General features: G+C 47.8%; 1 protein-coding gene and 1 long non-coding RNA gene across 2 annotated transcripts in view; one reads left to right on the top strand and one right to left on the bottom strand.

The window, feature by feature from the left end:
• Positions 1–17330, bottom strand: part of TNR (tenascin R) — a 72738-nt gene continuing 55408 nt past the window's right edge. Inside the window, exons 10-22 of the mRNA XM_085068645.1 lie at positions 17000–17263; positions 16085–16351; positions 15856–15975; positions 15191–15334; positions 14418–14537; positions 13976–14119; positions 13226–13356; positions 12139–12271; positions 8975–9126; positions 7941–8037; positions 7005–7166; positions 5240–5403; positions 1–4815 (exon numbers count right to left, since the gene is read on the bottom strand). Coding sequence (XP_084924771.1) covers positions 4696–4815; positions 5240–5403; positions 7005–7166; positions 7941–8037; positions 8975–9126; positions 12139–12271; positions 13226–13356; positions 13976–14119; positions 14418–14537; positions 15191–15334; positions 15856–15975; positions 16085–16351; positions 17000–17263 — 2018 coding nt within the window. The 3' untranslated portion in view covers positions 1–4695. The remainder of the gene's footprint in view (positions 4816–5239; positions 5404–7004; positions 7167–7940; positions 8038–8974; positions 9127–12138; positions 12272–13225; positions 13357–13975; positions 14120–14417; positions 14538–15190; positions 15335–15855; positions 15976–16084; positions 16352–16999; positions 17264–17330) is intronic.
• LOC146434196 (uncharacterized) lies at positions 7161–11701 on the top strand. The gene is made up of 4 exons (XR_014853857.1): positions 7161–7303; positions 7716–8115; positions 10536–10658; positions 11037–11701. It is a non-coding gene; the product is annotated as an uncharacterized LOC146434196 (long non-coding RNA).

Raw genomic sequence — 17330 nt, 5'->3', positions numbered from 1 at the left:
TCCTTCAGTATCTTTTATTAATGTATAGAAAATGCATTAAAAAAAGGAACTATACATAGCCTAAGAGCGGTCAGGATTAAAAATACTAGTTAACAATGGTTAACAAGCGTTGATCCCATTCTCCAAGCTACGTTTTCATTACAAGGTGGGGAGGGTTGTTTAATATATTATTTATTTATATTATAGATTTTATTTATGCATTTATTACTTTTCTCTTCCCTCTCATTTGGTTGCAGTGGTTTGTGTTTGAGTTCATCAGAACCTGTCTAAGGTATTTTGTTGCCTCTGTTCTGCCTTCTTATTTATGTTTTTAAAATTTTGTTAATGTATTAAGCACATTTCCAAGGTAACACCTGAACACAGGGGGCTGCTTATTTGTTTGTTTAGGTCTTTGTGTCACCATCCTTCTGAGAAACCACTGACATCTGAAGAACTGCAGGCTGGGTATTGAGGTGGGTCGAGGCATCAGATCTCCCCAGGGAATGGCATTTCCCTCCCACTTACCCCAAATTTCCCCTCTGGAAGGGGCAAGGAGTTGCCAGAACCATCAGGATTTCAGGAAAGGGGAAGGTGACCATGGAGGGTGCTGGTGGTCCCCAGGGGGCTCTGTTGGGTTTTATGGCCATCCCAGGGTGCTTGGCTGGCTAAAACAGGGATGGGCTTCTTGTTTGGCCCTGGTACAGAGCCCTTTGTTAGTGGGTGTAAGCATGACTTAAGAGGCTTTTTTGGAGTGAGAGTTCTTTGCTGGCAGTGTTTGGTAAAGTCAGAACTTGTGGTCATTTCTGGGGGGCACAGGACAGGGGGTGTGTGGTCACCCCAGGGTGTGATGGTGTTGACATACCAGGAGGGCAGCTGTGGGCTAGGATGAAGGTCACGTGCTGGCATGGAGGGGAGGCAGCAGGAGGGTACTTTGGCTCCTGCTGTATTTTGTCAGGTTGCTCTGAGCCTGTTGTGGCCATGGGGACATCACTGGCTGAGCCCCTAACTGCTGCATTATTGGGAACGAAGGTGGCATGACCTGTGCTTTCCACACCCAGGCACTTCCTTTCCAAAGTGATGCTTATCACTTTGGAAAGGAGGCAACAGGCTGGGGCAGGAGTGCATTTAGGCCAGTACTATGCTTTGAGATGCCCATGGTAAAGTAATGTAAAGATAAGGAGTAGAAGCAAAGACTTCTCCCCAACCTTTGTGTGGATATTCTCCTAGTACCCTCCTACCAAAAGCCAGCTACCCTTGGGGAGAGCCTGGCCTCTCTCCTTCTTGAAATTACTGATTTATAAATGCTATCTTAAGGATCACTTTATTAAAAGTAGCTTTTCCTTTCAGGACTTTTTTTTCTTTGGTTATGTTTCAGTGCAGTGAGCAATGGGAAGGTTGTCTTGGAGAATGGAAACAGTAGGAAAAGAAAATTGGGCAAGAGATCAGAAAGTCTCTTTGTGTTTCCTTGCAGGATTTTGGGGTTAGAAATAAGAGGTGGCTTTGAAAGGCTGTGAGGATCATGGGCACACATGGTGTTCTGCTAGGGAAAGGATCTGATGTGCTTCTTCCTCCTTCCTGGTACGTGAGACAGCATCTCGCAGTGGGTAGTGTGGTTTGGGTAGCAGCTTCAGGTTCCTCTTTGGGCTCTGGAACAAGCCTGGGCCATACAAACCCAGGATGGCAGTGGAGCCACCAGAGCCTGGTGACAGTTCATGTGCTGAAGCCAAGGTCTCTCAAGATGAGCCAGATCCTGCGCCAGATCCAGGCTTGGTTTCTGGGAATTTCAGGGCCAAACCTGGTCTGGCTGGAGAATGAACTAGCCCATCCAGTGATGGAGTTGAGAAGGCCACACTTAATCCTGTGACCATTTTGTAGCATCAACATAAAGCACAAATTTGCTTGAAACTGCTGGCAGGAGCTTCATTAAAAAAAAAAAAAAAAAAAGCAATGAAGAAGAAGAGCTTTCTGGGAAATTGTATCTTGTTTATGGACAGTGTGAACAGGGGACGATGGCCCAAACGACCAGGTCGTCATTGCTGGTTGTGTGCCCGGGCGTGGGTTGGGTTATCACCAGGAGAAAACCATGATGTGTAGAAGTCTTTCCTTTAAAAGATTGTAGCAACTGTCTTTCACCAATGTCATGAAAAGGCAACACCCTGGTACCACATGAGAGGTAAGGGATCAGCACCAATACATAATAGCACTGAAAGATTGGATATTGTCTCCAAGAGTGACTTTCATACATGACTGTGCAGTTGGGTCAACTGGGCTGACTCATCCTGGTGACAGGATTTGTAAAAGGGATGACAGACATGAGGAGGGAGGGAGATATACAGTAAACCTGTTCAGAGAATAATGAGCTTTTTTGAGGATCTTCTTTTGAACCTCCTGGAAAAGCTTGACAAGCTTTGATTTTCTGTTTGAGTTGTGCTTTTGAAAAGAGAGGTTTCTTGCTTTTTGCTTGATTGTGAATGATGAGCATATGTTTCCACTGACATCTCTTCCTTTCACCTGGGTAGGAAAGCAAACAGCACCATCCACTGCCAATCTCTGCTCCAAGTTATAACCACTGCTCAATTACAGTTTTTGTTGGGATATTTCTTCCTATAAATTCTTCATGGTTTGGGGAAAAATTTACTCTGCTGTTCTACTAAAAGCCTTGTTAGACTTCAGTCAGTTCCATCTGCTGCTTTTTGTTGGCTTTTGGGTCTTAAAGTAGGGTTGGGGGCTCAGGAGGTGTGACATCTGTGACAGTGGCCATGTCCTGCAAGCCAATCCCATCATCTGCAGCCTCTGATTCACCTGTTGCTCAACTGGTTGGCTTGTTGCCTGATTTGATGCCAAGGGGAAAGGAATTAAGAAGAGACACATTACATATGAGATGTTGCTGAGCATCCTTTCTCCAGCTTACAAGCTGACCACAGGAAGGACTGGACCCTGTGTCTAATCATGACTTCAGTGTTAGCTGTGATTTCATGAGCCAGTATGTGACAAGGAAAAGGAGGTTGTGTTTCCCACTTAATGCTCTTCTTCAGCTCTGCAGCTGTAGTGAGTAACGTCAGAACGTTAAGGACTGTGACCATGAAAGAGACACTGGCCTGAATTATAAGCTATTGCAAAGATGCCTTTATGTTGCCATCTGGAAGATGCTTTTGAGACAATGCAGCTTCGATGTGATAGAATCAAATAGCAGTGTTTAGCATCTGTAATGCTCCTTTGGCTGCAAATCCAGTGATGAGCTGCATTGTCCTTGGATGTAGGGACGAGTCCCCTCTTTGAGGCCAGGCCAGTGACAATGCCCAGCATTGATCGGAGTCCTTGGCAGAGGAGTGACTTGAGCATGGTGGTCATTTGGGCTGTGTGGAGGTGAGATCAATGACAACAGGGCACAGATAGAGCTATCCAAAGGGTCCATCTTCCTTGGGACTTGAGGAGTTAAGGATGGGAAGAGCAAGCTCATTAATTCCTCCAAGGGCCTTGAAGTGCTCCAAAAATCTGAATGGACTAAGCATCCCTTCCAGGAGGGGAAACAGCTGATTTCCTGTTAGAGAGGTGGCAATATCAAGGCACTGAGATTTGTGTCCCTCTTGTGATGGCATTGAAGAGGGATGGTGTAGAAGGAATGAAATGGTCATTCCTCAGCTTGAATTTGTCTTCCCTTAGCTGCTCATAATTCCCTGTGTGTGTGGAGGCCCATGACCAGGAGCACCTGAGCTGGGACAGCTGATGGCTTCAGGCTGGGCTGCAGTTGTGTGATATCTTTTTATTGCTGCTCCTTCTCTGAGAATCTTTTGTTTGGGATCAATAACCTCAGTGAGAGAGAGCATGATGGAATACAGAAATTTCAGAGGAAATGGGTCCTAGATTTCAGGACCACAAGTAGTGATTTTTCTCTTAAAGCTTCTCATTTAAGTCCTTTCTTCTCCATCAAGTTCGGCATAACCCAGGCAGATGTGAACCTGGAGTGGGATGAGTTCAGCTTGGAGTAGTGGATAATGCAGGTTGTGGCTGGTGGAGTAGTTCTTATTGCCACATACCCCATGCACACAAGGATGACTTTGTGGTGGGACCAACACATGAGCTGTGGACTCTCTGGAGTTTGCCTACATATGCAGATAATTGCCAAGCCCTCCTGTGAAAACTGGGGATGGGATGAGTCTTTGCTCATCCTCACTTAGTCTCCGTGTGTCCAGAGCCTGCACATAGGGGAGAGACAGGCCTCTGCCTACTGGAAGAGTTGGTGTCTACAGGATGGCATGAAGCTTGGGACCTCCCTGCCAGGAGGGGACAGGGAGGCAGGGAGAGGACAGGCATCCCTGGCCATGGCTGGGGTGGAAATGGCTACACCAAGGTACCTGTGGGGAGAGTTTCTGCCACAAGCCCTGTGACAAACATATCTAACAGGGTTTGCTGGGGATTTCTATGTCTTTTAAAAAAATACCAAAAAATCTGTCTCTTTCTCTTTCTTCTCATGTTAAGGGCCAGAGTATTGGGATAGGGAGATTGGAAATTTGGTATTTCTCTGGGACAGATGCAAAGCAATGAGGTCTTTCCTTTCCCATGGCCTTTCCTTGTGCCATGGTTCCCTCCAGCACTCGTGAGGGGCAGGTTGCTATCTCAGACGAGTAGTAATTTTTTTTTCCCTTTTCATATTATAAAATACAAACAAATGACAGAAAAGGTCAGGTGGTGGGAGGCAGAAGGGGTTCAGCTGGCTCAGAGCTGTAGGGACCGTCGCTTCCTCCCAGAGATGTTACGGTGGTTGTAAGGTCGCATCTTCATTTCCACAAAGGGGATGGAGAACTCGTGGCCTTTCCAATGGTACCAGTTAATCCCCTGGCAGGAGGGAGAGAAAGGCAGAGGGTAAAGAAAGACCCTAAGAAGAAACTAGAGTGGGAGAGGAAGGAAACAAGGTTGACTGCTGTAGAGAAGCCAGAAGGAAAAACTTGCTATAGCAGGAGCAAGAAACTCCCCTGCTGCTATGGCTTGATTGGGTTTTTTTCCAATTTTCATGTAGATATATATATTTTTTGATCTAACACACTACAGCAAATGCCTATGACAACGTGTGTGAGGCACAAAGCATTAGCCTACATGGCTTGAAGGTGGCAGCCTTTGCTTCAGCTGGTGTGGGGTCATGCCACCCGTTCTCCTGCCCCTGGTGCACCAATGACACAGCCCCAGCCCCAACCTAGGCTTGCTGTCTGCCATGCTCCTCTAGAAGAAATTCCAGAGGCTTTCAAGCCAGCTCTGCCCTTACCTGACTGTGCCGGGACTCTCCGTACTTGCCGTTGAGGTTGGTGCGGTGGCAGTTCTTGTACCACCAGGCCCCTTTGTAGGACATGGCACAGTTGGTCACAGCAACGTCGTTGTCCCTGTCCTTGGTGGAGAAGGGACGTCCCTGATGATAGGTGAGGGAGTCTCCTGTGTAAAGAGGTGCCATTAAAGGTGGTGGAGTCTGAGTTATCTGGTCTTTTCACAAGGAAATTAGAATATTCTCGTTATGGGGTAGCCTGCCAATCAATGGCCTAAGGAGCTGATGGTCTGGGAATAACAACTGGAATTGTGCAAAATTGGTTCATCTGAGGTCCTCTGCTGTCTGTTTAAGATCAGTGCAGATCATAGCAAATCTTACAGGCTTCTTGACTTGGTCAGATAAAGTGGTTAGATATGTGTTTGGACCTGAATTTCAGTGTTCCAGAAATCAATTCAATCCCAGATTTTGGCATCCGTGATTTCCTGAGGCTTGGCTCTGCTATATAATTTCAGGATGCTTTCAGCCTCCTTTTCTGTTAGCCAAAGGGATTTTTTTCTCTCAAAGGAGACCAAACATTCATCTCTTGAACCAAGATGCTTGGCCAGCTTTTCTCCCTTTGGATAAGAGGAAGAAGTTTTTGGAAGATGGGTGATGTCTTATTCCAACCAAAACCTCTAACCTCATCTCACCACCTCACTAGAGAGCTGCTTTTGGGTGAAAGAAAAGCCGGAGTAAGATATGGTCATTACTAAAATTGAGCCATGTACTTAGAGGAGACATTCTTAATATGCTCCTTGGTGATTGCTAAGGACATATAGAGTGGACTCATGCTGGCTTGTGTGCAATCCAGCCATGGAGAGACATACTTTTAGCAATGAACCATTTGTCAAGCCCTGGCTGCCTTATCTCAAGGTGGAGCTGAAGCTCCTTGGTTAGACAGCTAGAAGCAGAGTTTGAATGGGGAAGGGGAGGGCATCATGTCTGCATGACACTATTACTGCTATTTTTGGCAATGGGCTGGGTGCTTTGTGCCCTGGGACTTGAGGCTGGAACAAGTGCTTTGTTGCACATAATCAAGATTCCTGTCACATAATCAATGATCCTGTCACATAATCAAGATTCCTATTCCCTATTGAATAGGGAAATTCCTGCATCTTAGGTATGCTGTGAGGTTCCACCTGGTACATGGTGGAAGTTTTGTCAATGGAGGCTTGCAGTGGGCATGTCAATCCCAGCTAAAGGGGCTACAGTTATATCCCTTCTCCCTTGTTAAGGAAGAGGTGCCCCCTCCCTCTGTCACCCACTGTTTCCTGGTGGGCAACTTTAGCTTTTCTAAATCAACCAAGAAAGCAGGTATGACAGTGTCCTTGCAAAACTGGGCAGTGTTTGGCCTTTACATGAGGAAATGACTCAGAGGATTTCAGATTTTTCCATAGCTGTGGAAAGGCAATAAATACAGCCTCCAGCATGGCATCAATAGCCAGCTGTGGTTATTGCCAAGTGAGATGACACCTCTGATGATTGACCTGGTTATTTGAACAGCAATGTCTCTGATATTAAATATCTAATCCCCAATGGAAAATTCCCTGTGTCCTTAGTGGGATTTAGCAGCCTGCTTTACATGACGGGCTGTAGGAAGGCAGAAAGGACTGTGGGTTTTTGTCTTGCCAGTCTAGGTAAGTGAGCTTTCAAGCTGGGATTTCCTTCACAGCCTCGGATCCACCAGTCACAGGATTTCCCAAGATCCTTGCTGGCAAGGAAGCTGTACCTGAAGTGCCATTGTAGTCCCCAATTCGCAGTTTGTAGAGGCTTCGGGAGTCACCAATGGAGAACTTGTCATAGTAGGCATATGCTGCTTCCTGACCATCCCTCATGTCTATTCGCAGCTCGTAGCGCCCTTGGGATGTGATCTTGTGGATGTTGTCCAAGCCTGTTGGGACAGTGAAACACCTAGTGAGACCTGGTGCCCGGATCCACTCTGTGAACAAACAAGGAAAGCTCTAGGCAAATAAAACAGCAGCAGGAAATGAGAGCAAGGAGAGGAATCAAAGAGCAGCAGCACTTGTGGTGAGTCTGTGTATGTCCTGGCACTGCTGGGGTCTGACCTCTCTCTCCCCACTCAAGCTTCATTTCCCTGTGGCTATGAGTGGTGGGTTCAAGGCCCAGGTTCAGATTTCTTCATGCTGCTGAAGCTGGGGACATTCAGCTGTTGAGCCCTGGTGCTTCTTATGTTGTTAAGCTCCCAACCAAGCCAGAGTGTGTTTATGCTGCAGGACCCCTTGTCTCATATTCAGGTTTTGGAGGAGCATACTCAATTTCAGACCACTCTCAATTTTCAGTGCTGTGTCTCCCACTCACTCCTTTCCTGCTTTCATTGGACAACTGACTTTCTGTCCACCAGTGCAACCTGTAGCCATCCAAAGGACAGTGATGGGGTTTGGTCCATGAAAACTGACAGCATACTCCCCTTCTCTCCTAGGAAGAGCAAACTAGGGAGCTGCTGACCTTCACAGTGTACTTTTATGTGGTGTGCCTATGCTTGACTTCCTAATGTGAAGGGCAATGTGAAGGAAAACTGTCTGAGGGAGAATGTAGAGGAATGTGGTGAAGGGCAAGGAGCCAACCCCTGGCATGGGTGAGCAGCACAGTGCACATGGAACTCAGGTTTGGCACATCAATAAAAGACAACCAGGGAAGGTCATACCCAGCCAAAACTCGTCCTCCAAGTTTCCAAAGCCAACCCTGTAATCTGCCCATTTCCGGAAGAAATCGGTCAGCCCGTTCTGCCGCCGCTGGAAGACCTAATGTGGAGGAAGACCAGGGGGAAAATCATAATGATGGAGATGAGAAACAGCTTTGCCAGGCTTTGGACACACAAGGTAAAGATAATACTTTGTCTTTCCATTGTGCCTTTCAGGGAGAGAATTGCACTGCCCATCCAGTTAGTGTCAATTGCAGCCATGCAGTAAATTAATATGCAGATGTAGAAACTGAAGAGACACTAGATAATGTCCAAAGCAAATAAATGGTAGAATAGGGAGAATCTGGTCTTCAGTGTTTCTGCTTTAACTAACACATGGTGCTTCTGGTTTTCTACCATGTAATTCTGCTTTGAACTGGCTATTTCTGTGACATCCAAGGGGATGCTCTGAAGCAGAGTGAGAGGGAAATGTACTGGCTAGAAACCAGCATTTGAGGAAGCCCATTTTTTTTGTTTTGACTATACATCTAGCAGAGTTTTGTGTAATGTGTGTAAGTAAGTTTGACATGAATAAGATCAAAGCACTATGGCATTATTTACTTGTGCTATAAGTCTATCTACATCAAGACAAGCAATGTTTGTACAATTCAAAAGCCAAACAGGCATTTGTTTCTAAAGTGCTCCTGTGCACATTCAATCGGGGTGATGCCTGACACCCTCCTTCTGCAGGCAGTATGAATCATTCCCCATGAAATCTACCGGCCATTAATTTCATTTCTAGAACAATAAATCAGCTTCACTCACAGATTTTGCTCTCCAGAAGCACTGCAAACACGTCAAATAAATCAAAGGGCATTTCTCCAAGTGTAACTATTATTACTGGAGCGTGGGCCATTCCCTATGGCGTGGGAAATGAAGCGTGCGATACTGAGCCTGCCGTCATTCCTGCTCAGTGTGGTGCTTGGCTTTACTGGTACGGTGAGGCTCACTTATTTTGTGGTGGAGATAATAGGTGGGACAAACACATGGGTACTCACAATCCAGCCACCTCCATCAGTGGTCATGTCGCAGTACACTGGCACCCGCTGGCTGAGGTCCCCGTTGATGGAGATGGTGTAGACACCGCTTAGCGTGTCTCCATTCATCAGGTGCTGGGCACAGTCCTGAGGGTTAGCAAAGACACGTCCTCCTACAAAATAAATTTTAAAAAAGGCAAAATTCAAGGAAAGAGACACCTTTTTCCCACGCCTCAGGCCCTACTTGTTACGATCCAGGAAACGTCTATCTTGGATTCTGTGTTCCAAGTAATTCCACAAGGTGGTGAGACTTTGCATCTGCCATCAGCCTCAGAGGACTTAATGGAAAAAAATGTGTGCATATATTAATTATTCTTCCATATGTCCGGTATTGGAAAGGTGCATGGTAACATCATGATGAATGATGAGGGGTGTCACTTCTTGGACCATCTTTCTGCACTGTCTCTGAAACCCTGGGGTTTAAGCTGTCACCAGCATATTTAGACAGCTGTGAAAATACCAAAATCTGTTCTACTCTCCAGATTGCCAGCTCTAATCAAGTTTTAGAACTTTACTCATTCCAGGGGGATTCTCCTGATTCTCCATGCCCTTGGAAATGATGGTGGACTTACACTGAGCTAACTGTCACTTGCAAGCTGAGCAGGAATGAGACTGTGAGTTGCTAGAGATGGGCAGCATGGACTGTGTGACTGTGCTACACGTGTTGTCTGATGAGGAAACATCTCATTTGGTGGTCAGAGTTTAGGAGAATCTTGATTATGACTTAATTATCATGGCAGTATTGGAATGTCAACTCTGGGAACATTTTTTTCTTATTTAAGACTGAAGAGGGAAACGCATCTTTTTATTTGATGTTGGTACATATGGATGATGGAATAAATGAGTGCAGAGTTGGCAATGTGGATGTGGTTTTCAAGGATGTCTCTGTCACAAACAGAGAAGGTGTGAGGGACCTTCAAATCTTGTATGCTGTATGTGTTTCCATCACAGTTGTGTTGTGCCCCATAGGACCACAGCACAACCCTTGTCTGTTGCTTCCCACTTGGGTACATTCCCCCCCACCCTGTGACCTGAAGACTTGGAGGTCATTGCTGTGTCCAAATGTTGAAGATCCCCTCTTTTTTTCCTACATTCATGGTCTGTAGCACAGTCTGACGAGACATTGTTTGTATTTTACAGTATCCAACAATGAAAATTTCTTCAAAGACAACCACTTTGGGCTCCCCTGAGCTCTGTGGAGATTGCTTGTTTCTTAATTTATATTCATATCTTTAAGAGCCAAGGAGACCTTGAAAGACATTTCAAACCACTATAAATTATAAATACTGTATCTGTTTCTTTCTTTTGTCTCATCTGTATACAATTCCCCAAGAACCTTATGCAAACATGAAACAAAAGAGGCTGAGCTATTAATATGTCAGAGGGAATAGAAGAGCCCCAGGATGTGTAGTGTAAGCAGAAGGAAGCAAAACAATTTAAATTAAGCCTGGGTGGTTTTCTTTCCTTTCCTTTTTTTTGTTTTTTTTGTCTCCTTAAAGACACGTCCTTGTTCTCTGTAAAGTCCCCTGATGCATTGCCAGAGTAAATTGAATTCCGGATCTGGATGCTTTGATGAGAGATGCTGTCCGTGGATTGCACTGCCTTGGTGATAGTTCCTGGTTGCTTCTGTCTCATCAATATTGGGGTAAGTGGGGAGAAACTGATTTGTTGCTAATGCCTGTCTTCATCTTAAAAGCAAGTTAAATGTGTTGGATGCTGCAGCAGCTGGCAATAGTGACTAACGTTGCTGAGGTCTGTTTGATGGAAAAGGTGTTCTCCCTGCCTGACATGAGTGGGTTTCTGCTGCTTTATCCCACCTGAGAAGTCACCCCCATACAACTTCATCCCTGACTCCCAAGCAGCCTCTAGGATTACATGTATTATTCCATCAGCTGCCTGAATTGTACTGACTTTATGAGCATGTGTAAGAGGCAAGAATAACAGGAAAGCCTGTTCTGTAGATGCATTAGACAAGACTTTTCTTCTTTTGTTGACGTTAATAGCTTCTGTTATCTATTAAAAGCAGGTGAAGGGACCTTTGCATGTAACTGAGATGGGGAAGAATATCCACAGCAGATTGAAAGAAAACTCTCCTAATTGAACTTGCAGCACAGACGGGAGTAATTTTGGTGTACATCATCTTGAGACTTCTCAGTGGTTTTGAAGCCCAGGAAAAACATGATTGGATTCAACCCTGAACAAGATGCATTCTGTCTGTAAGTGCCCTGGCCTAGCAATGGTTTTCAAAGAGTATGAGGGACAATTTGCTTTGCATAGTTTCTATTATGAATGGTTGCAGAGGATGGGAGCAATGGTGACATTCTCATGTGAGCTTCATTCTTGGAAGTGTAAGTATTCCTCTGTCTGTGAGGGCTGTGGTGACTGTGGATGCCCACCATTTAATTCTGTAAGGAAACCATGCCCATTACTTCAGGGTGTTAGTGGATTGTGAACGCTCTAGAATTAAGAGTGGGGAGGAATAATGCCATTATTTAGATAAAGTGCTGGCTCTGTTGTCTGGGACTCTGCTGGTGGTGGTGGAGATGCACCTGCTTGATATTTCCAGGGATACTCCATCCCTGAAAACTTTTAAGGTGAAATTTGACAGGGCTCTGAGCAACCGGATCCAGCTGAAGATCACCCTTCTTGCTGCAGGGGGATTGGACTAGATGACCTTTAAAGATTATTTCCAACCTAAAGTATTCTATGATTCTTTGATATATTTGAGCAATCAGATTGTGTCTACAGCACGGAGACACTGGCCAGGTCCTCTCCCAAAAGCATGCCTGTTCATATGTGTTGTTGACTTTACTGTTTTTTGGGGTTTTTTTCTTCTGTTTATGTAGTTGAGGATGGACATGGCAAGGCAAAGGGCCTGGTAGATGGTTCCTGGTATGAAGCTCAAATCCCCTTGCCCTGGGCTGGTCTTGTGTTTGAATTATAGATCCTTCAGCCATTAACTTTTTGTAACAAAGCAGCACTGCGGGTCATGGCATTTTAAGTACCTGTCTGTGGGTCATGATGGAATGCTCCCTGAGGAGGGAAAGTCCCTAGGTGCAGTCCATTCCTACCAGCATGATAAGTGGGCTAAGCTCCAGCTGAGGGGATGCAGTGTCAGTCCTCACCTGTGGTGAAGGTGGTGGAGATGACAGCGCTCCGCATGGCGTTTTGGGCAGCTTGCAGGCGCACGGTGTACTCAGTGGTCTCAGAAAGCCCCTCCAGACGGATCCACGTGTCCTCAGCATCCACAATCAGCTCCTGTACATGGGTCCCAGAAGGAGGCAGACACCAAGAGCAACAGATGAGAAAAGCGATGGGGAGCCTAAAGAGCAAGTGAGGAGGGAAGGGAAGCCACAAACTACTGCAGCCCTTGGAGCCTGGCTGAGGAGCATTGCATGACTGCTTACAGCCCTGGACTGAGTGAAGGTGAGATCAGTCAATACAGTCAACATTTTGGAATGGCTTGGATGGGAGAAAGCAAGCTGGTTTGGAGACAGATTTCAGTGTTTGTGGTCTGTGTGGTCTGTTTACTCTATTGGGATCTGTGTGCCCTCGGTACAAGGCATGACTGATTGCAGCTTAAGGAGTAGAGCTGGCCAAACCTGGTTATCAGCCAGTTTTGACTCCGTCGATTCCTGTCACGGTAATTTTTCTGGTTGTCAACCAGTGCCACATAGCATTATTGAACCTCTTCTGCAAAGCTATTATCCTCTGGCTGCTGCAAGCCAGCAAAGGAAACTGGACTATTTGCCATGATGTATTTCTGATAGTGTTTGTTGCAGCTCCCCCAGACAGGCAGATGTGGACACACTCATTAAATAATCAAATTTATTGTATTGCAGGATTAATTAGATGTCTGTGCCTATCTTCCTTTTCACAGGAAGGGCAAATGGCACTTTTAGCACCTCTGTTTGCAGAATAATATTCTCCTGCCTCAGCTTGCTTGTTTCACAAGCTGTGAATTTCCCCTTTTCCCCCAAACTTTCCAGGTAGCCCCTCTATGCCCAGACCAGCAGGTGTGCATAAACAGCCTAAGGCAATCTCTTGCTTTTTCTCATCATTCTGCTTATGCAGGAAGTAGTGTCTACCCTTCTGGTTTCCCTGAGCCAGTGAGAATAATTTTTTTGCTTTGTTTGGCTTCTCCTGCTCATTTTACCATGGTGTTATTATTCCCTGACTTAAGGAGCCTCTGTTCTGTGAGGACTCACTCACCTTCCGGCTGCCATCTGTAGATCTGTAGGTCATGATGTAGTTCTCAATCTCTCCCATGGGAGGAACCCAGGAGAGCAGGGCGCTCCGTCGGGTGACTTCACTGGCTGTCAGATTTGTTGGAGGATCCAAGACTGCAAGAGTGGATAGGGACCCAGGGAAGTGCAATTTCTCACACACAGCCGCCTCGGCCCTGCTTCCCAACCTTGCAACACTGAGCTACAGCCCGAAGTCCATCCTCACCCTCAGTTTCAAGACCTCGTCCCCCATCCCCAGCCTTGAACAGAGCTCTGTAAACCCTCTAGAAGTCTTCCTCTACCTGTGTGCCACCTTAAGGGTAACAGCTGTGACATTTATCTGCTGTGGGAACTGTCGAGCTGCTTGTCAGAAAAATAGGTTGTCGTGCTCTTCTGGACTATGGCCTTGGGCACAAAAAAAGACCTGTCAAAGGTCTGCCTGGAAACCACATCCAGGGGAAATGACTGAAAGAAAGGGATGGATGTGTGGATGGATGGATGGATGGATGGATGAATGTTGAAAGAGTGAAAATAATGGTCGATGCTTGTTGACTAAAATTCTGTTCTTGAGTTGTGCCCTGCACTGGTACTTGGGATTGGTGTTTGTGTCCTTTTGGCATGTGGCTATCTCTAACCCCACAGTATGTAACTAGAGCTTCAGCTCAGTCTTGCTGGCTGCTTTTCCTGGGGTAGGTGCAGGGCTGGGGTGAGGAGTGAGGGACGTGGTTGTACGTACGAGTAGTGAAGTTGGTGCTGACGGTCTGGCTGGTGAGAGGCCCACTGGTGGCATACATAGAGACTGTGTAGGTGGTACTGGGCAGCAGGTTGGTCAGCTGGTACTCCTGGTTGTCTCCATCCACAAGAATTGTTTGTCCTGCAACTGTAAGCAAAAAGGGATGAGTTAGGGTAGACATTGCAGGTGGTTCTCCAAAATGTGTCTCTGGGTATGACCTCGTGAATAAAAGCACTTCTGTTGCTGAAACACCATAATGTACTGTGCAGCAGCTGAGCTGTAGTGGTGCTGTTCAATCTGAAGGATGGTCTAATTTTTCCCACAATCCCTATAAAACCCAAGGCAAGGGCTACTTACCTACTCCCCCTGTGCAGGGCACCCACTGAGCCCTGGGCTTTGGGATGGGAGAGAGGTCAAGGTGAGCTGAAACAGAGCCCTGGTGTACCTGCATGGCGCGTGAGGATGAGGACATAGCTTTCCACCTCCGACAGTGGTGGGTTCCACTGCAGCAGCGCCTCGGTGGGAGTGATGTTGCTGGCTGTGACCCCCAGGGGGACATCCATGGCTGCATGGGGGAGAGATCCAGAGAGTCAGAGGCATGAAGAGACTGCACTATGAACTGGAAGGGCTTCTTGTGACACACTGCTCTGTGTTCTGCCCTGCTGCCCAGACACGTGTGCCTGCACAGGAGTTACTGCTGCCCAAGCTGGAGTGCAGAGATGTCACAGCTTGTGCTACTCAGCTACCTGGGCTGCTCTTCCACTCTTTTCTTGATGCTCACTCTGAGATGCTAGGGGCTTTCTTTAGATTTTGAGCAGTTTGGGGATAACAGAGGGTTTTATTCTTGCAGCAGGTGCTGTTTGTGACAGGGCTTCCCCAGGGATTATTTCTGGAAATCTGTACTCCCTTTAAAAAGGGTTGTCATGATTGCCCAGCATCATGTTTCTGGCTTCCCGGTGCCTGGTATACAGGCTTATCTCTTTCACCCATGACTACCCATGAATATTTGGGATATGCTTTGCTGAGACATACTTCAAAAGCCCCCATTGAGCCCTTGTGAGCCCTGCTTATCATCTCCAGCTTGCATCTGGCTGGTGTGAGGTCCAGCTTGCTGTCTCAGTCACCTGAGTATTAGTGCAAGCAGGGACTGCCAGCCCTGCCCAGGGCTGGACCTGACACTGTTTGATTGTTCCCTGCCCACCAGGAGCTCCTTCCCACCTGTGTACACGGTGATGGAGGCCAGCTCACTCTCCTCCCGGCCCCGCACGCTCCTCACCCCGATCTCATACTTGGTGGCAGGCTGCAAGTCGTGGAAGGTGTACTCGGTGGCATCCCTGGCAATGGCCACACTGTCTGTCCTCCCTGTAAACATGGAGCCAAGAGCTTTGATATCACAGCTGGCCCCATCCCTGGGGCTCAGGAGGGGCTTGGGAGGGGAGGGCAGTTCCACAAGACACTGAAGGTAAGTGGGTTTCATGCCTGCAGGTGCACTCCTGTGTGCCCAGCACTCTGCTGGCCTGACCTTTTCAGCATCATAGACAAAACACACCAAAGGAGATGAGATGGTGGAAGCAGGTGAGGGAGGTGGGGTTTCAGGATTGAGCCCTGAATTAACCACCTCAGGGGAGGGCACACTGCTGGGGGCCATTCTATGTGCCACTCTGTGCCAAGCTGGCCCTTGGCTGCAATGATCCCTTCCCATCTTCATCCCAGACACCCCATCCTCTGTTCCTGTAGCCAACCCATTATTGGCCACTTTGCCCAGGGCACCGGGATGCTCCCTGGGTGAGGATGACCTGTTGGCTTGCCTGGGGGCCAGCAGATGGAGGGAAGGTTGGCAGCTGTGAGCTCAGGGCATGAAAAGGAGTGGTCTGGCCTGTTACCTTCAGCAGCACGGTAGGATATTCTGTAGTGGTCGAAGGTAGCGATGGGAGCACTCCAGTATACAACCATGGACTCCTGGGTGACATTGCCCACCCTGAGATCCTTTGGGGCATCAATCCCTGGTGAGATGGAGCAAAAGAAAGGCTGTGGGAGGCAGGTCCACTCCCCATCCCCCTGCCTGCCCTTCCCGCTGCTGTCCCATGCCTGGTGAGGGGTGTCCCATGGTACCTGTTGTGATGGAGCCCACGACAGGCTCAGAGCTGATGGTGCCATGCACAGCCACCAGTGACACGAGGTACTCAGTGGATGGCTGCAAGCCTGTCAGGCTGGCATGCCTGCGGGTGCCATCGAGTGTGACCTGCTGTGCCTCCTCCTGGTCCTGGGGGCTGTAGGTGAGGATGAGGCGGTCTGCTGGTGGGGACGGGTCACTCCATGTGACATTCACACTGGAGGATGTCAGCTGGGAGAAGTGCAGCTGTGAGATGGGCCGAACACCTGGAAGATGGAGAGAGATGCAACCCCAACCATCTGCAGATCCTTACCTCCATGTTTTTCCCAGTGCTTGTATGGGAAATACCCAAGAGAGGTGGCAAAGCTGAAGATCTAGGCTCTCCATTGATCTGAAATTGTGCTGGGATCAAGAGGCAGAACCAGGAGGGGGAAAATGGTGCTTTTCTCAGCTCCACCTGCAAACATCCTCCATCCCAGACCCATATGGTGGGTGATGGAGCTGTTCCACTACAGATGGTATGTGTTGTCTGCACTTCATGACTGCAGACTTTTCAGCCAGAGGTCCTTGTGAGGTCACTCAAGGCTTCATTTCTTCTTCTGATGGACACACAAGCCACCCTGACCACAGAGGACAGCACAGGGCTCTCTGTTTCCCCCAGTTGTGTCTTGTCCTTTTGGGAGCCTCCAGCCGAGCAAGTGGGCTCAGTGCTGCTGGCCAAAGGGATTGTGCCACCACATTGGTAGGGCCATCCTCCTTTTGATGTCAACAGACCTACTCTTGTGTGGACACATTGACCCCAGCTCTCATCCCCATCACCACCTCAAGGCTTTTGGTGCCAGGGACACGGTGGGCTGGCAGAGGTGCCAACAAGGTCTGTGCCCTTGCCCCCATCCCAGCCTGTCTTTCTCTACCTGTGAAGGCATCCACCGTGGCCTCCAGGCTCTGCTGTCGTCCCCTCTCAGCAATGATGGAGATGGTATACTCTGTCCCAGGCTCCAGCTCTGAGAGAGTGAGCTGTGACTTGTCCCGGGACACTGTCACTTCAGAGGCCATTCCTGAGGCAGGGGTGAAGGTGACGCGGTAGTGGTCGATGGGACCCATGGCTTTGGTCCAAGCCAGTGAGATGGACGTCTCCGTGGAGGCTGTCACCAGGAGGTCTCGGGGGCTGTCAAGCTCTGTGGGAGAGGGTTGGTGCAGAGCTTTGTCCCCATGCATGGACTGTCTCATGGGGAAATCTGAGCC

The sequence above is a fragment of the Lichenostomus cassidix genome, chromosome 8 (genome assembly GCF_008360975.1).
Source record: "Lichenostomus cassidix isolate B80296 chromosome 8, HeHo_3.0, whole genome shotgun sequence".
NCBI classification, from domain to species: Eukaryota; Metazoa; Chordata; class Aves; order Passeriformes; family Meliphagidae; genus Lichenostomus; species Lichenostomus cassidix.
The sequence above is the reverse complement of the archived record's forward strand: the minus strand, read 5'-3'. Positions and strand labels throughout refer to the sequence as shown.